We start from the raw sequence: 18,994 nt of genomic DNA on the forward strand, positions 1-18,994 counted from the left end.
ACAAAACAAATAAAAACCATCTCACTATTAAACATTTTATTGAAAAATCTAGTATCATAACAATCTACAACAAAGCTCTAAATAATATTTCACCATGCAACAGATTTAAAATATATATTATAATGTATACAAAATAGACATCTATATATCTGTTGTGTATCACCAGTAAAGTTGATCAGATTTTTCAACACAACTGACAAAGCAGACTAGGAAATGAATTAACTTAAAATTATGTTTAAAATGGATATAAATATTAAAAATGAATTAGATATGAATTTACGAAATACAGTGCTTTACAAACTCATCTCACTTTTTTACTAACTTTTCGATCACAGACTTTTTTGATTGTTTGTTACAAAACAATGGGCAATTTTTCCTTGCCGAGCAGTGTTTACACCGTTTTAATGCTAACATAGAGACTATAATTTTTTATTGTTAGTTCAACCAACATTATCTCTAGATTTGATAAATAAACAATTGAGTATTTGTCTGAGAAATAAGGAGAAATGTTAAAGAAGGTATGCCAGTGTTATCATTAAAAACAAACGGATCCAATACCAGTGCTAAAGCAGTTTGGGCATCCATCTTGTAAAACCAGTTTTTCAACGAAAAAGTAGTATCTCGAGACTATTCTGTTCAAGTCTATGATTCCCAAGTTAGCATAGTGTGGTTGTTTTCATACACTGTATGTATGAGTCAATACTATTAAGATTAGAAAAATTATCACATAATTAGTCTACGAGAATTACACAGTTTACATACAGAATTTCGTATTAAGTATTTATTAGTGCAATGTACGTTTATGAAATTGCTTTTAAACAAATTAATTTCACAATTCATTTCGTAGTGTAAAAAAATTGTAATTAACTTCAGTATTACCATATCACCTAAATAGTCACAGCCATGCCCAAACAAGAAATGAAATTTATGCGACAGAAGAACCAATCTCAGACATTAATCGAACACCAATATCGTTAATATTAGATGATCCGTAGGACGACGGCGACGAGATGACACACTCGTCCCCTTGTTCAATGTTTTGCGAACTGAGCAGCACCGGTGCCGTGTACTGTTCGCTGATTTCTGGTAAATTGGAAATGTTCGCCGGCACTGGCCTGCACGACGGGAATGGACTCAAGAAGAAGAAGAATGCCACAGATACGATGAAACAGATAAAACTGATGGAAGACATCAGACTTAGTGCGCCTCTGATGAAAGAAAAAGCCGCCATGATCAACTGTAAGAGCAGTATCGCGACTCGCACCATTCTAACGGCATCTGCGTGTATTTGCTGACCTTCCCCGCACATCGTTATGGGTCTATAAACGTAATAAATGTTGTATTTATCAACAAAATGTTTCAAACACAAATAGAGTAAACCGAATGGTGTGATCAAAGGACAAGTGAGGCTATAAACTGTGCTGATGGTAAATATGAGAAGCGACCAAGCGTAATGGATGCCGAAAGGAAATTCCGACAGGATTTCCTTGCGAATGCTCGTCTTTTCGGCTTCCGATTTTATGCGGAGTAATCTAAATACATACATGGCAAGCTCTGGAAATCTTAACAGTTCCAAAGCGGTCCCGATCAAAGCTGACGTTATGACGTAGTTAACGAAAAAGGCACCTTTATCAGCTAGGAATACACATTCCCAATGTAGAGATAAGTTTCCGGTTTCTAAAGACCAAAGAACGAAAGCTTGTGCACTTGTTAGGCCCAAAGATGGAAGAATTAAGACCATAAAGAGGAGAAAGAAGAAAGTTTTGTGCATTGTCGCATGATTTTGCTTAGATTTGGTCCAATGTGACATCCATTCGTCTGAATAAGCAACTAAGACCGGCATTAAAGCAGACATCGACAAGAATAGGAGAGTTGGAAGGAAGTCTGAAAGCATAGGACTCAGGTTTCTGATGAAAGTTTCTTGTGCTGAAGTCAGAGTGTTGAATATGTTAACAACCATCACTGGAGTTGTTAGGAAAAATAACACCAGAAATAGAATAACGTTGATTAAGATTGCTTTTGAGTACCAATTTCTATAGGAAATTTCCAAGTTTTCCCAATTAATATCGGCTGGTGACGGCGCTTTGGTTATTAACCAATGCCTATGCGATCCAGGCGTAAACGAATTAATAACGTGATGGGCACTCTCTTCTGAACTGAGTGTCAAAAAAGCTATCCCGAGGGGATTTTCCAACACCTTCCTCCTCTCAGCCACAACTAAATCTCTAAGTTGTGCTTCCTCTTGTGTGTAATACTCCAAAGCGTTTTTGGTTTTCCACGGACAACAAACGATGCAGCCGCGAGTTTGTACTTTCAGATCAGGTTTGTGATTCAAAATGCAATACATCTTAGCTTCAAGTGTGATTTCGCGTTGTTTTTCCAATTTTGTTAATTTTTTCACACGATAAGCAATCTGGATGTCTTTGATCTCAATTTCTGGATATCTAACAGTGAAATAATTTTTGATATCCTCTGCATTTCTGTGAGCATGTGAAATATGGGTAATCATTATGGTGCGCGACGTTAATGCGGTAGCGCTGGGAATCCTCCCTGAACACTTACGCATAATTAATACAGTTAATGGTACAAAACAAAAGCTAGCAACAACATGTACCCATAACCAGTTTGAATTAGGATCTAAATTACTGACAGTAGTGTGACCAAAAGTAGTTTTATCTCCTTGCAAGGTGCCTTGGAAATTTATAGGTAAAATGACACATAAGGCAAATATAGTAATTGTAGTCATTAATAATAGTAACTGTTCTTGAAATGACAAGTAATGTGAGGCATCAGCACCACATCGAATAAATATTCTCTCTCTACTTATCTTAAAAATTGAAGGAAACCACATGCACCCTGTGTCAGGAATTAAAGAAACGTCAGCGCTTGATTCTTCAACAGCAACTGCATCATCTGTATTTTTGTAAAACAACTGTGTCCACTTTTCTGTGTGCACCAAGGCCAGTCTCCCATAATCCCATGCTCTGTTCCTCAATATGGCAAAGAGGAGTATCAATATGACCCAACAAATAACATTTAGTAGAATAGTTTCAGGGATGCCTTCGTAGACATTGCTAATCTTGGTGGCATTTGCGCGTCTTGTTGTCAAACAAGTGTCATTGTTGAGGGATCCAAATGGACGCGTTTCTACCATTCTCGAGCTTATCTAAAGAAAACGATATTATGAGCGCCTAAGAAGTTCCTTGTCCTTACTTACATAAAAACTGCCCTAGTTGAAAGTGCGAAGAAACCTTCAGACACTAATATGCTAATGCTGTCACATGTAACCACTGACACCACCATCGACAACTTCTAACTTCTACTGAACTCATCTGACACATTGACAAGATTACAATATGTAATCTGTGTGTGTACACACCACACGCGAATAATCCTAAAATTACGTGATTGCGACGATTGCGTAAATACCGTCAAATCATTCCATCACTTTCTGGTGAGATTACTATCACTGTGTGTGAGTAATCATAGAAAAAAAACGTGACGTAACTGTATTCACCAAAGTTGACATTCCAAACATTGACGTATCTCGCGGTTGGTAATCTTGATTTTATCTAATTGCGAACCCGAAAATTTTGATATTTTTCTTTCGAAGCGACTCCACAAATTATTGTTAAATACAATGTATACATCTTCAGTTTAGTGCGGAATCAAATACCACAAAGAAGTCACAACAGTAAACAGTTGTGACAGGAGATTTTTAGGTTAAGTTTTTCACATATTTACATTTTCCCAGCGCAATGAGTGTGATTAATTCCCCCTTGCCTACGCCGTCTACTCAGCGGGACTGCATGTCGGCGGCCACTAAGAGGTACAAGTACCTGAGGAGAATGTTCAAATTTGACCAAATGGATTTCGAGTTTGCCTTCTGGCAAATGTTGTATTTGTTTATTGCCCCACAAAAAGTGTACAGAAACTTTCGTCACAGGAAGCGTAAGCGCGGTCGTTTGTTTAAAGTGCAACAATAAAATTGCTTGTTACAGAAACTAAATCGCAGTTTGCCAGAGATGATCCAGCATTTTTGGTATTATTTGCAGCCTGGCTTTGCAGTAAGCATTTTTTAAACACAATAATTAAAAGCTGCTAATCATGGAATTTTAGTTACTTCAATTGGTTTTGCAATTGTGTTAAAGCTAAGATTTTGGCAGTTTGTTAATTTTCTTTTGTATGTTATTTTTGTTGATTGTATCGGCGTTGGAGTTTTAACAGCTACTATATTTTGGTGATACACTAAATCCATAGATTTTTAGAAATTAATAACTCTTCTTCAGGTACATTTTAAATAAATATTTTAGACCTAGTACTGAAGTGCAAGATGTTGAGTGGGGATATTCATTTGATGTTCATTTAAATGCCTTTTTCCCACCATTAATATTGTTACATTTCTTTCAGTTATTCTTTTACAATGGTAAGATGTTTCAGTGTTGTAAATTAACATAATTACACTTGAATTGCAGGACTGATAAGTCACGAATGGTTCATTTCAAGACTACTAGGCAACACCTTTTGGTTGGTGGCAGTGCTTTATTACATGTTCATTACATTTTTGGGTTATAGTTCACTACAAATATTGAATCGCACTCATTTAATTTTGACGCCAGTACCTATAGTTGTAATCTTTTATATAATTAGTCTAGTAGCTGGTCTTAATATCACTCACGCGTTAATGGATTTTTATAAACACCGAGTTGTTTAATAAAGTTTTGTTGGACTAAATATGCATATCTAGTCTCTTGATGAATATAAATTTTATTATGAACAGTTATTTATTAATACATCAGTTTTTATACGTACTACTGCTGTAATATAAACGTTTTCAAATAATATTCTGTACAAAAATTAATACTTTTTTTGTGAAAGTGGACGCCCTTCAATGCACATCATCTTGTTACGGCACTCATAAGAGATTCTGCATCTATCGCGAATCTCAGCTGGACTTAGAGCAGTTTGTGTCTCCTTTTCTAATCCTTGAGTAGATTTATTTTTTGGTGAAAAACTCTTTTCAAACACGGAATTCAAAAACTCGGAGTTTGAAAGATCAGATTTCGAGTTGAGGGTGTCATAATTTATGTTATAACCTTTTACGTAGTAGTTAGAATCGTCTTCAGAAGACTCGCTACTGTTTGAACACAACCTACAAGGACAATTTTAAATTAAATGTTACCTTTAAGTGTAACCGGCTACTTGTTCATTTTCACTAAAAGAAACCAGCGGACTTTTCTGAAACAAGTTACAGTTTTTTTCGTTTTTTACGACAGTATATTTCGCCTTGGAATAAATCTAGTTTTAAAATACCAACGGAAATTCGGAAACAGGAGTTTTCCTGTTACAGATAGCAATATAGAGTGAAGACCAATGAAGACGATAGATGGCACAGTATCAACATCTTATCAGATATTACAGAATTTGTTTCAAATAAGAGTAACATTACATTAGTGATAAGGAAACTGCTCGAATTACTCGACGATTATCGTAAAAAATGAAAACTTCAATACGTAGGTAAATACAATAAAAAAAATAGAGAAGTAAATAAAAATGAAATCTTGTTATCAAAAATAAAAAACATATTTTGCTGTCAATGGAAAGTTTAAATGTAAATTTCGGTCGAGTTCAATTTATTCGGTTCTCTCGGAAACGACCCTAACTTTGTTATTGTAAACAGGCCATTAAATTTTTTTATAAACGTGAATTTCATGATCCGAAAACGAACATTCAAATAAAGTGAATAAAAATAATCGAGTCCTTTAAGCCAACGAGTTGGTAAAGTTTTAGTTTTATTTCTTTATTCTTTCTTGTAGTTTCGCAAAGTTAAAAGGTAATACGGTGAAAATAACGACGAGGATATTAGTATTCAATCTTTTATTAACATCAATGACATCATAAATTACAATATTTCAACACAAAATATATGTAATATCTATTATTTCTCATACATTTTGATTTCCGTACGAGTAGCTAAATTTATTGGAAAATTTTACAAAAATAATCATGTAAAATTGATACAAAATTACACACTAATATAATAATATCAATGATTATTATTACTGCTTTTTCGTAATATTTTTTTTTTAGAAATGTCACCAATTTATTTTCATTCAAGTTTTGATTCGCTTATGAAACTATCAAAAAATGAGTATTCATTTTTAAAGACGTTATTTTTATTAAAATTGGTATTGGAATTATGAAATTTTGGCACTTTGTGACTTAATTTAGACGTTGTTCTAATACGTAATTGCCTATTATATCGGATGAGAAAAATTTTCGCTTGTTTACCCCTCAAAGTACCCAATATTCTTATAAGTACATGCATGATGTTATGGAAATCCACGTAATAAATTTAACCACCAATAATAGATCTCGTTAAAATAAACAATTTTTTTATTTATCATTTTTTCCAAAGTTCTTCAAAACAGAGTTAAAATAACATAGGTATATGTAATTTGAACCCTAAAATTCATACCCGCTCATGTGTTTACACATCCATTGATAACGAAATACGAAAAAAAAATTAATCGATCAAAATACTCGAATGAAAAACAGTAAAAACTGCTAGTATTGAACAGCGGTCGTTCTTTCTTCAAAAAAAACTGTAAATTTTTTAAGGCACAAAAACATATTTACTCACTCTTTAGTTTCAATTGATGATTATCCCATGAGCGGAGTGTCAAATTAGGGATTAGAAAAATGTAAAAAAGAACATTCGATAAAAAAATCAATACGTAAAAAAAGTTTATTTAAGAGTTCTATTGGTGATTAAATTTATTACGTGGATTTTCATAACACCCGGTATATTAAAAAGGGTTATTTTATTTTTAAATAAATAAATGCAAATAAAAAATGCACAAGACAATTAACTGTGAATTTCTCTGAAGTTTTTTTACTCAGTTTATTTTCGTTATGCGCCGAAAATATGTTTGTTTTTATTTCAATATAATAAATAAAATATACCTACTTGGTAAATTGGTAACTTGATTCAACGATTTAACAGAATTAATTTATGTTACCTACATTTGAAAAAAAAAATTTAAATTCGAAATCACCGAACTCTTTTCTCACCCCGTATAAAAATATGTAGTACAAATTACAATAGTAGTTACGATATGTAAATTTACACATATGTTTTGGTGTAGCGATTATTTTCCATTATCTGACTGGTCAGTTACGAACACTTTAGCGAAAAAGCAATAATAACTGTTATTTTAAACATAACTGGTTGTGTAACAAAATCTACAACTAATTTTGGACCTCGTTGAAATTTTTCGAAAAGAAATAAGTTTATTTGTTATACAACTATGCTGAACTATGTGTTATTAAGTTTTGGTCATGATTTTGAAGAGCACATTTTGGAACATTACTAAATTTAATATAACGCCAACACATTTGCTAACAAGAACAAAAGACAAATTAATTTATCGAAGAATAATTTTTTTTTTTTGGGATATATCAACAACAATAATTTCCACATCCTAAGATCGAAAATATTTTCCAGTTTGTTGTTCACGAACAGCCCAAATTTGACATTACATTTAAGTACATCGGAAACACCTTACACAAATTAGGTACATTCATGCAAGATTTGTAATTAATGCAGTTATTCTACAAAAAAACCTGTGCGATATTTTGGATTGTTTAGTTTGAATTATGTTGGTCGTCACTCAGTACATCAGTGCTAAATTTATTAAAATACTTATAAATAATTTTCAGTCTGGCTAAGTCTTTAAATTGTATTGTACACATAAGATTTCTGGACTAGAAAAGAATCTACAATTCGGTGGAAACGTGACGCTTCTAAGTGATCACAGTTTATACAAAAGCATAATCAAATCTAATCAATTTTTAGTGAGCAATAATAAGCATCAAGTCCATTAAATTTTTGCCTTACGAGAGTATTTCTCGGGGCATTTTTTGTTTGTAAGCTCATTTTAGGCTCTCTTGGGCCTTAATTATTTAGAATATAAATAAAATATATATTTTATCGTCATCGAAACGTTTTAACAATATGTATACGATTTGTAAATATTTCGACAAACATTAACTTTTGCGTACACAAATGTATATGAGGACAGTAACAACACTTATTTATATTTGGTGAATTATGTGTACACTAACAATTACGTAAGGCTATATCAGTGTGCAGGCATACACAATTGTACAAGGCACATATTATACACTGCATTTAGCTACGACATATTTATTACTTGGCCACAGATAGCATGTTAGAATATGGTTTTGTGACGACACGCGTGGCTCAATCACCAAAATGAAATTTTACTTAACTCAAAATCTCGTTGCTCTTCCTCGAAGGACCGTCCGATTCGGGAGAAGACACCTCGTACTTGCTATTGGCCGTTATCATTTCGGCCAAATCCGAATTATCTTTCACGAAACAATATTTACATCGCATTTTGGTGTCATCGTCGACCCTCACCGATTGCATTATTATGCAAAGGGTTATGAACGAGATGACGAAGAGAACCGACGGAATACTGATGGCGATTATTAGGTCCCTCCAAGTTCGTTTCAAATCGTATCGAGCGATCACCATGAAGGAGTTGTTCTAAAAATGAAAACATTAATTAGTAGGTACAGTTCTCTAGTCCGAACAGTTTGTCTACTTTGTTGTAGAAGCACGGATAGCGCGACTGTGCAGTTTGATTTTTTCCATCGTTGCCGTGAGAATTAAGAAAGTCGAGACATTCTCCTTTTAGGGTGTTCACGCAACCGTCTAAGTTAATGTACAATCGGGAAGTATTGTAAATAGTTAGGGCAGATTGCATCGGGACGAATTTGTCTTGGGGATCCAGGACGTTCCTCCATTTGCCTGTCAGGTTCCAGAATTCCCTGAACGTCATGTAGGGCATCGGAATATCCTCTGAATTATATAACGTGCCGTTGATACAATCAGTAGCGCTACAACAAACACGTTGATAGGATCACGTGGCGTCAGACATAATGACTGTACTTAATGTAAAGGTCATCAATATTATAGAGGATCGTGTGACAGGAGACCATAAAAACTTCGTTCGGTTGTCTACTCCAGAACGGTGTCGGTTCAATTTCGCTCCCTTCTTGGTTGCCATTGGCAGCAGTGGTAGCCACAGCTGCGTCACAAGAAGCTTGATACACCTTATTTCCAGAAGTGATGAGCACATTTTTCCCCACGGAGGTTATGTTTTCTTTGCAAATCCTGTCGCAACTAAACCCCCTCTTGATTTTGGTGCACTTGGAGCCCTTACACTCGAAGAGCCCGTTCAACTTGGCATTATCCTTGTCGCTGTCGACCGTGAAACCGTCAGCTCTGTAGTGGCACTCGTAAATTTGCGAGACATTCATGCAATGACCGAGCGAGCAGTTGAACAACCCTCTGAGAGAGTTGCACTCGGTGCCGTTGTTGCAGTTGTGCTTCTTCAACTCCTTGGTGTCGGCTGGGGGACAGTGCGACGTACGAAAGTTGGTACAGTTGAGGAGTTGTATCTTGGTACCGTTCTGTCTAGTCGTGGCGTGTATTTGGGGGCAAAAGCCAGAAGTCTTTGTTAAACACCACTCACCGCACGAGGCCCAGCTGCAGTTATTGAGCATACTTGTATTTACAGTTTGGCACATGACAGGCCGCTCTTCGAATCCAGAGTGAAAAGCTCTGTAGGAAGGAATGTAGATGGCCACAGTCAAATAGATGAGGGATACGCAACTGAAAACGACGACTAGTTGGCAAAAACAGATGCATCCACATATTCTCTTGTCTTGTTGTGGAATCATGCGCGGCTTGCACTTGTTTCGGCGGCCCATAATTTTCTTTTGGACAATCAAAGGCACCTCGTGTTACAATGAAGCGTATTACTTCACATGACGGAAGTCGACTGATGGGAAACGGCCTAGGAGAATCGACGCGGTGGCGGCGCAAGCGTCGCCTCCTCCAACACCCCTTTTCGATGGCCATCGTTTTTTTAAATGTCGACCAGAAAGGGTGGTCGATAAAGACCGCCACACAAAAAATAAAAGAAGTGGAAATTGACTCATTTATTATTTATTCAGTATGTCACACTTTTGTACTTATTTTAAATTGTAATACATGTTTATTCTAACTAAATCTACAAAACTGGTATTGGTAACAAGTTGAGTTTTAATTTACGTAATTGTTGGTTAATTTATAAAATCGATGATTGTATAAAATAGAAAAATGCGAAGCGAGCGTGACGAAATCTTGTACGGATTGTTGCAAGTAGTTCTGGTGCTAATATGAGTTTTCGTCGTAATCTTCCTCCCTGCAACATCAAGACGAGTTAAGCGAAGTGATCGGCTGGTGACGACTTACTCAGCGGGAAAATGATGCATGTACTTGTTACAAGTCTTGCCACAGCCGGGGCAGTACCAGTAGCTGAGAACTCCGACCGAAGCGGCAAACAACAAGTTGGGAATGGTGATGGACAGTACCAGATGTCTGAGAGTGTCGTCCCATGAATATCTTGCTACGACGATGTCTGGATAGACTCGGCTATAATAACAGGGAAAGGGGGTGCCTGCTGTGCTATATCCATACTGTCGTGCAAATTCGGAACAATTAACAGAAGGCGGATATCCGCACCCTTCTGCGTTAATAAGAAATCTCGTATCGACTACGTCCCATTGGGCGTTTAATGACGGTTTCCAGTCTCTGAACGGTATTTTGGAGTAGTTCACGTAGATCTGGTGGCATCTGGTCGCTTCACGGGTGCACCCTTCGCGACAAGATGCCCAAGAACAATTCGTCAACCCCTCGGCGTAGACGTGCTGAGTACCGACGCAAGTCACCGGTTCAGGTTCATAATCCGCCATTAAACTGGTAATGGCCGGATCGACAACGAAAGGAATAAGAAAGAGAAATGCGAATACTGATATAAAAGCTGTGATTCCAAGACATAACGACGTATAAAACTTTGCAGTTTCAGCAATAGAGATGAGCGTCAGCTGGTTTTTCTCGATTATGGTACTCATTATATGTTGAAATCAATGCTCGAAGTGATGCTAAACAAAGACGCTTTCTCTCTTGCGGTAATAAATTGCTTGAATTCAGTCTCGATCTAGCAGAAGGGGAATGCCTGAAAAAGTGACGTGAGCGAAAACTCTGGAAGAACCGTTAGACTCACGTGATTGATCTCAGAGTGCCATTATCGAATTTCCGCCTCCTCGATCAGTCATGTTATTAGCTGAGGTCGTCTTTTCTAAAGGACCGCTGTCGGCAGCGACGCAACTCTGAAAACGCATTTTTGCATCGTCTCCGACCACCACCGTTCGTTGACATAAAATGAGCGTGAGACACGAGACAACGAAGAGTACTGAAGGCAGGAGTGACGCTACAAGAAATTGTTTCGTCGTGGTGGCCAAGTCGAAGCGTGCGACCACAATTCCAGGATTATCGTTTGAATAGAAACAAGGGAAGCGCGCACGGGCGTTGTGATCGGTCCCATCTTTACCGTAAACTCTCAAGAATTCTTTGCATTCGTCCCGGAGAGTGTTGACGCAGCCTTCGAGATTGATGAGTAACTTGCTCTCGTTGGCTATGAGGAGGTCGGGTTCGGGCGGGGCTATGACGCGTTTTTCGTCCAAGGGGATCGTGTTGAAGACGCTCAAGTAGCTCAGATAAGTGAAGTTGGTGAGGTCGCTCAGGATATTGTTCGCCAGGAGCGAGCCGTTGACGCAGTCGACCGCGACGACGCCTCTGGTGGTGTTCAAGATGTTGTAGCACGAGGACATCATGATGTTGTCTTCGGCTTCGTTCCAGATCTCTTCACCGCTCTCCAAATCGAAAGCGCGCTGGCACTGCGACAGGTACACCTTGTCCCCGCTCAACAATATGACATTCTTATTTCTGGTGGGAATGTCGACGCAGCGTCTGTCGCAGTTGTACGGCGTCCGAATTCTTTCGCACGTTCCTCGATTGCAACTGTACAAACCGTTCAGATCGATGCAGGTGATTTTTCCTCGACGACCGGAGCATTTCAAGGGAGCGTCGGTGTCTTTGAATATGCACTCGAAGGCGTCCGTTATGTTGATGCACATCCCTCCCGTACAGTTGAAAGTACCTGTCAAGTTTTTGCAGTCATCGGCGATACATCGACTTCTCTTTGCATTCTCCTGATCGATTCCGTAGCAGGTTTTGTTTGCCGTGTTCGTACAGTTCGCCAAAAGCAAGTTGGATCCGTTTTGTCTGAGATTGACGTAGATTTGCATGCAAGAACCTGACGTTTTGCTGAGACACCATTCGCCACAGGAACCCCAATCACAGGTTTCGACTTGAACAGCTCGGGTGGTCGTACACATAACTGGATCTTCTGATATTCCCGATTTCATCGCCCGGGTAGACGGAACGTATATTGCGACCGTTAAATAAACAATAGCTACACTACTGAGAACAAGAGTCATCTGACATAAACATATCGTCCCGCAGATTCTGGTGTCTTGTGGGGGGATGATGAGGTCCTCGACCGGCACTGGCTTCTTTTTCGGCATTTTATCTCGATTTGTCTCATACCGTTAGCAGTGCATGTTCGGAACTGGTGGTTTTTGGTGAATGCGCCGGGATTACGCGCGCGCCCCTTGATCAATAGCCCACTGCGGCGTCTCCTAATCAATATTACGCGCACCACCTGCCTGCAGGACTCGGAAAATCGCTTGTTTATTGAAAGAGACGCTAAACTCGAAGGCTCAAGCAAACACGGTGCGAAAATATAGGTGAAGAGTGAGTGTGAGGGTCGCTGGGGGTGCTACTTACTCGAGAAAACGGGGTCTGGCTGGAGGTGGCACCTCACATGGAGGACGGCGTGCTAGTGGTGTTTAAGTCGTCTGGCGGGGACCGGCGCCAAGATCGATACTATAAATACGGACTGCAGTGTTCTGAACGCCATACCCTCCGACGGCACTTTGTGCATGTGCTCCGACTAACCAGCTGTTCAAGAGCTGTAAATCTGGACGATTAGTGTTGCACGAGCTCGCAGGTCGAATGATGTAGAGAGAAACTGACCATAAGTGTGATAAAATCGAATTATGTGCCGGGTCATGGTCTTCGAGGAACTTTTGATGTAAGGTTTGAGCGGATTCGCGGTTTATGCTGTGAGCTGGCCGCAGCCGCTCGCACTTGAGTGTGCATGCAGATGGTGGGGTCCAGGGAGCCGTTTTATCTTGCACCATGGAGGAGACGCCAGAGATCAAGCAAACTTGGCAACAAAAGTTACTCTTCTATACTACAGCATTCTTTGTATTGCTTGGCACCTTCAGCTTGTTTTCGTTTCTATTCCTTGTGCCTTTCGTCATTGATCCGGCTTTCACTACGATTTTCATGGAGTTTGATGAAACTCCCGCATTATGTATGACAGTGCGAGTTGACAGACGTTTAGGTGTCTCCAATTGCAGTTGGACATCATGTCGTGAAGGCTGCACTAAAGACATATATGACTGCACACAGATACTCGTTCATTACAAGAAAGTACCCCCAGATTTCAACCTGACCGCCCCTCCGGACATCAGGACGCCGCGCGAGGAACGGAGCATACCGGATGATTTCGACTACGAGAAGAACACTTCCGAGGAAGAGCAGACGGGGCTGATGGGAGACGACTCCGAGTGGTATTACCGCGAGGCCAGGTTGCTCCCGAACGTCAAGGGTTGTGGTTATCCCCCCATGCTCAATTGCTCCATATTTCTTAAACACTATAAAGAAATAGGTACTAATTACACGTGCTATTACAGTCGCGTAGATCCCAGCATGGTAATAAGCCATTTGGACATGTGGCAGGTCTATATGAATCTGGTCTACGCCATGGCAATTCCAATTCCCTCCTTTATCTTGTCCGTAATATATTTGGCAATTGCTTATTTTAAAATATACAATGACGACGAAGAGACTGCCCCACTTGAAAAAAATGCGGAAGCTATGGATGTTGAAGGGGAGAACGGACCAGAAGCTACTCCTGTGCAACCGGCCAGCGGAGGTATAACACCCGCCAGCGAAGCCTTCAGAGAAGACTTGGCCAGCTTCGGACACCATTTCAAAGTAGCTATGGTGGACGAGATGAGTCGTGACAGTTTTACCGAAGTGATTTCGGGTTCTATAGGAGGGTAAGTTTGAATTTTTCCCATTTTCCGAAACGTCACGATATTTATTTTCCAGAAATATAGGGAAAACAATGACTACAAGTATTTCGACCACAGGAGGTCCTATAGCTGATATTTAATTGCCGTCACGTCTTGACATTTCTCAGGCTTGTGTGTTTCATCTTAATTTGATAAGGCTTAGGATAAACATACGAAATAACATTTTTAAAATGAATGTGGTTGTTATCTCTCCGCCACAATCAGCGTATGTTTGTGTGGCTTTTAAAAATATTTTTTAAACGTAGTGTTTTAGGCCGCTACAAATGAATATGAAACGCTGATAACAGCTTCAATTATCCAAAGGAGCGAATCTGATGCTTCAACGGTTGTTTCACGATAGACATCCCATGTGCAGTAACGTGTATAAACTCAAAAAAGACTTAATGACAAACACCAACCGGGTCGCATCTAAATTGCACACAATTCAACGAAATTTAAATAAATTTTCTTTCTGAGTGGTAAAATTCTTCTAATTGTGTGATCGCTAATTTCTAATATTGTTTAATTCAATTTTCGAATTAAAGCAATACTGTGCATTCGTTTGTGGAGTTTCAGTAATATTGGCTCCTCTGGTTGTGCTAACAAGCGTATTTATCTAAAATTATATTTCAAATCATAATATTCATAGTTTAATACGTCCGTGCGTATACCACATCATTTTTATTGTATTTTTTTATTTCATCTTGATATTACTGTAAATATATAGATTGTCTTTAAAGTTGTTACAGCAATTTTTAAGTACATTGTTAAAATTTATAATGAAAAATGTTTTATTGATTTGTATATTTCATGTACAGTTTATCGACTTACGAAATCTAATCGTGCAGTGGAAAACGTATTTATTGAACATCGTTCAAAATTTTGCCTTCTTATTCTTATATTATATATGCATTTGTAATATTTTTAATACACGTAAAATAGATAAACACAGATAAATATTTCTTCTGTATGTTTACAATGCATGTCTTTAAAATAAAACTATCGAGTGAATTTTATTCAGAATATCAAAACAAACAGCTTCTTCTTTTCGTTAGAAAGGGACCAATTGAGGAATATTGCACAGAAATGATGCAAGTGTTGATGCGTTGAATTATTTTCTAGCACATGCAGTTGTCAACATATACATCCATGTTTGTGTTGTTAACAATTCATTCAATTTATAATTTTAGGCAAATGTTAATATCGGTAATGTTGTTCACCGGTCTATAGAGTCGATAGCTTGAGATCATTAATGATTCACGGCTGACATTTGTTTTACCTTGTTACTTACTATATACCACCAATTTATTTAACTCATTTGTGATACTTAACACTGCTCATCTAGGAGTAAAAAATAGATTTCAGTAATACACATCACAAAACTACTGACTTTTTTTATTTTCAACTGACCTCGTTCCAAAATCCTTCTTTATTCCAAACAGAAAATAAACTGACGTGACGAGAACCTTCTAAATATCTAAATAATTAAAATTATATTCTGTTATCGACGCTTTAATTAAAATCGATTCATTTTAAAACTATTTACATAAAAAGCTTTTCGTGATCACTTCATCCTGGACAACTATTCCTTGAAATTTTTTAAACGTGTACTGTTCACCATAAGAAAATTGAGAAGTTTTGGTGGAAAATGACTTTTCAAATAATGGCATGCATTCGATAACGTGAATCAAGGACTAAGCGCGAATACGTTAACAGTTAACTTCATGTTCATGAATTTGCATTTTAAACAGTTTTTAATTGAAGATAGGGCAAAGTATTGGTTTTTCGTAACACGCACTCCGTGGTCAGTTCACGATATATCATGTTGTAACATTGTACACGTAAAATCGAGTAATACTCGAAGATCTTACCTACAATAACATCCTTATAAACACGCGCATAACTTTGCCAGGGTTGGGAAAACATCATACAATATTTAGCAACAAGTCTCATTTTTATATGATGTGGTAAAATTCAATTGTGGATAGTGACAACAGATTTGTTAGATAGTTTTATTGGTAGCAATAAACACAAATCTATTTTCACTCACTCCGGGATTTTGTGGATTTTCATCTAAATTTTTTGTATACAAATAAAACAAGCTTCAAAATTTTGAAAACCAACTGTTTATGACTTGGTGCCACGAAAACATGACGAATTAATTTGGTTTTTTTTTTTAATATTTGAGATTTTGAGGTCAATCATAGGACTGGCGTTAAAAGGAACGCACTCGCGACAGCTGTCAGTTGTCAAATAATTAAAATTATTTTACTCTCGGTACTTTTAAAAATTAATTTTCTCAATGATTCCATTCAACTAAAGGGAAGGTTTTGACAGATGACCGCTCTGTGTACTCCAACCTGCTGGGAATTTTCCCCAAATTCATAACAGACTGGTTGTACGAGTAGTCGTCAACTTATAATTAAGTGTTATTGTGAGACATAATTTATTTGAATAGAGGCTTAATTGAAGATTTGTTGCTGTCTTTCTTAATGCCAATAAAGTCAAAAAACGGAACAAAAATTTTCATAAACAATATTTTTTTAATGACAAATCTAAATGCTGTGAAACTAACTCCTTGTAAATCGATTAAGCTCTGACTTTCCAAGGGTAATAATGTGTTAAGGGTTACTTGTGAGAAAGAGAAGATTATATGTGGACAGTCTTCGATTTCGATTTATAAGACTATAAGGAAACTCTTGTTGAAATTTGAGAACATAATTATCAAAAGCCTGGATACGTTTCATATAATGAAAACCTCAAGAAGAAACGTTGGGTGGTTAGGTAATTCGATCTCCGATATACCACTTACCTCGGGAAAATAACAACAACAAAATTAAATTATACATGATATGATATGTCGGTCAAAAAACGATTTAACTACAAAATCAGAATAATCGTTTTCTGTTGATTGAATCGTTTTCCTCATAATTTCTGAATGAGAATGTTGTTGCTTTTCTCATTTTAACATAAAGAAAAATCACGTAGATATACAGGGTGATTCATCTTTTACCGCCGGTGGCAAAATGACCTCTGAAAATCGAGAAAAATCATGAAATTTACAGATCTGATTTGTCGAAAAATTTACTTTCGGCCGATATGATTTATTTTTAAAAACATTTTTTTTTCTGGCAGATATTTATAAAAAACTGGATTAAATCGATTTTAATGGAAAAATTTCGGTAATTGTTCACTTTAACTACTTCTGGAATTTTCGCGTTTTTTCTGGCTAGACAGCCTCAGGACGTCCTTCTACATCGTTTCCCACCAGTCAAACCTTGTGCAAATGAAAATTTTCCTTACCCTTTAGTTATACTAAGACTTGGCGCGACCTTGACGCGACCTTGAAACACAACAAGAGAGAAAAAAAATGCATTTGCACAAGGTTTGAATGGTGGGAAACGATCTAGGAGAACGCCCTGAGGCTGTCTAGCAAGAAAAAACTCGAAAATTCCAGAAGTAGTTAAAGTGAACAATTACCAAAATTTCTTTTATTGGTAGTCTTTGGCTTGTGGTCTTGTAAATGTTCTGTAACAATGACTATCTGTAAAACTGACCTGCTTAGGCGAATTTGTTTGATTTTACGAATAGAGTTGTAAAGGACCCGCTGCTGTGGCAATAAAGATCCCCTAATAGATTTTATTGTTAAGATATTGAGACATTATGTCGTAAATCAAGAAGCAAATACAGATTTGATTATCAAAATGCGTTTATTTCAATAATACCATATGCTAAAATTAATTTAACATGGTAAAATTGTGTGAAAATACCTGTATGTGCATATGCCACAAGGTTGAATAAATTAAACAACTAATAATTGAGAAAATGCGAAAATTTGACCTAATTAACTTATAAATTTCATTTTTCGATATTACGTGCCTTATGAATAATAAATTAGGTCTGCAAAATATGAAAACTAAATAATAAATTTTAAGGTCAATTTTGCTACCGGCGGTAAAAGATGAATCACCCTGTAGTGGTTCCAGAGCTGCAGCGATTTTATGGTAGGGTACCATTGTATAAACGTAACGACACCGACAATAGGTTTAAACCGCAGGTACAACCCCTAATCGTAAATTCGTGTAAACTGACAGGTACAGAACGAAAGTGATGATTGTGATTGACAGAGGCCTGCTTTAAGTCGCTTATCGGTATCTCAATAGGCGTAATACTCGTAATTACTATTGCCCTGCTATAAAATCGCTGCATTTCTGGAACCATACTGTTACACATTTTTTTGAAGAATGGGTTTAGTTGTTTTCAATTTAAAACGTCCGCATTTTCAAATGCCCTGTATAAGTTTGTCCACATCATAAAAAAATTAAACGTTTTTAATTTGAAAAAATATACTTTCTAGAGTAACATTTATAACTGAATCGGTCTCAGGAGAATAAAGTAAAATTTTACTGGGATTCAAAGTTGTACGAGATAATCGATAAACGTAATAAATTTCGAGTGGAAAGTATAAAAAACTTAATTACTTAACAGAAAATAAAAAATTAAAATTTCATTCTCAAATCAAATATCTAAATGCCAAGCGTGAAAAGTTTGAGAATTTGTGTCGAGTACCGCAGTGGTAATCAATAACATGCTGAAAATTTTATAGGAAATAAAGCTAACAAGCCAATTAAGTATTTATTAGGGTAACCTTCTGGACCGCAGTGCAGGCTTTAGGTAAAAGAAATACAAAGTGCTTTTGTGTTCTAAGTAAAATATACGGCATGAATACACATAATGAAAAAAATTCAATTAAAGTTAGAAAGTTTCTTAGGTAAATTATTATTATTTTAATCGAATTTATACAGTGTGGCAAGAAAATATGTTACAAAATTGTGAATACAGCTACGATATTTTTATATTTAGTTTGAAT

The 18,994-nt window shown here is 37.0% G+C and overlaps 6 protein-coding genes and 1 long non-coding RNA gene across 8 annotated transcripts; 2 read left to right on the forward strand and 5 right to left on the reverse strand.

Annotated features, from left to right (window-relative positions):
• Positions 1 to 21: 21 nt before the first annotated feature.
• Tmem63 (transmembrane protein 63) lies at positions 22 to 3,469 on the reverse strand. The gene is made up of 2 exons (XM_069060148.1): positions 3,218 to 3,469; positions 22 to 3,166 (listed from the first exon to the last, which is right to left on the reverse strand). Exon 2 carries the CDS (start codon positions 3,152 to 3,154, stop codon positions 926 to 928), a length of 2,229 nt encoding a protein of 742 aa, XP_068916249.1. The 5' UTR covers positions 3,155 to 3,166; positions 3,218 to 3,469; the 3' UTR covers positions 22 to 925.
• A 76-nt stretch (positions 3,470 to 3,545) lies between these two features.
• On the forward strand, positions 3,546 to 4,734 carry Unc50 (Unc50 RNA binding protein). The gene is made up of 5 exons (XM_069060162.1): positions 3,546 to 3,951; positions 4,002 to 4,067; positions 4,120 to 4,240; positions 4,290 to 4,426; positions 4,476 to 4,734. Exons 1-5 carry the CDS (start codon positions 3,759 to 3,761, stop codon positions 4,712 to 4,714), a joined length of 756 nt encoding a protein of 251 aa, XP_068916263.1. The 5' UTR covers positions 3,546 to 3,758; the 3' UTR covers positions 4,715 to 4,734.
• On the reverse strand, positions 4,289 to 5,557 carry LOC138139730 (uncharacterized). Its single transcript, XR_011162362.1, has 2 exons — positions 5,203 to 5,557; positions 4,289 to 5,152 (listed from the first exon to the last, which is right to left on the reverse strand). It is a non-coding gene; the product is annotated as an uncharacterized lncRNA (long non-coding RNA).
• Positions 5,558 to 6,078: 521 nt separating this feature from the next.
• Teh4 (tipE homolog 4) lies at positions 6,079 to 9,871 on the reverse strand. Its single transcript, XM_069060157.1, has 3 exons — positions 8,981 to 9,871; positions 8,634 to 8,928; positions 6,079 to 8,575 (listed from the first exon to the last, which is right to left on the reverse strand). Exons 1-3 carry the CDS (start codon positions 9,802 to 9,804, stop codon positions 8,291 to 8,293), a joined length of 1,404 nt encoding a protein of 467 aa, XP_068916258.1. The 5' UTR covers positions 9,805 to 9,871; the 3' UTR covers positions 6,079 to 8,290.
• Positions 9,872 to 10,020: 149 nt separating this feature from the next.
• Positions 10,021 to 10,989, reverse strand: Teh2 (tipE homolog 2). Its single transcript, XM_069060163.1, has 2 exons — positions 10,331 to 10,989; positions 10,021 to 10,280 (listed from the first exon to the last, which is right to left on the reverse strand). Exons 1-2 carry the CDS (start codon positions 10,987 to 10,989, stop codon positions 10,250 to 10,252), a joined length of 690 nt encoding a protein of 229 aa, XP_068916264.1. The 3' UTR covers positions 10,021 to 10,249.
• Positions 10,990 to 11,151: 162 nt separating this feature from the next.
• Teh3 (tipE homolog 3) lies at positions 11,152 to 12,504 on the reverse strand. The gene has a single exon (XM_069060159.1). The coding sequence runs from the start codon at positions 12,502 to 12,504 to the stop codon at positions 11,152 to 11,154; it is 1,353 nt and encodes a 450-aa protein (XP_068916260.1).
• Positions 12,505 to 13,180: 676 nt separating this feature from the next.
• On the forward strand, positions 13,181 to 15,509 carry tipE (temperature-induced paralytic E). 2 transcript variants are annotated; one of them, XR_011162353.1, is made up of 3 exons: positions 13,181 to 14,109; positions 14,162 to 14,350; positions 14,399 to 15,509. XR_011162353.1 is itself a non-coding variant. In XM_069060160.1 (2 exons), exons 1-2 carry the CDS (start codon positions 13,181 to 13,183, stop codon positions 14,223 to 14,225), a joined length of 993 nt encoding a protein of 330 aa, XP_068916261.1. In that variant the 3' UTR covers positions 14,226 to 15,509. The 2 variants fall into 2 exon arrangements, 1 of the variants encoding a protein (XP_068916261.1); XM_069060160.1 differs by having other exon boundaries at positions 14,162 to 15,509.
• Positions 15,510 to 18,994: the final 3,485 nt, after the last annotated feature.

The sequence above is a fragment of the Tenebrio molitor genome, chromosome X, assembly GCF_963966145.1.
Source record: "Tenebrio molitor chromosome X, icTenMoli1.1, whole genome shotgun sequence".
Taxonomy (NCBI): domain Eukaryota; kingdom Metazoa; phylum Arthropoda; class Insecta; order Coleoptera; family Tenebrionidae; genus Tenebrio; species Tenebrio molitor.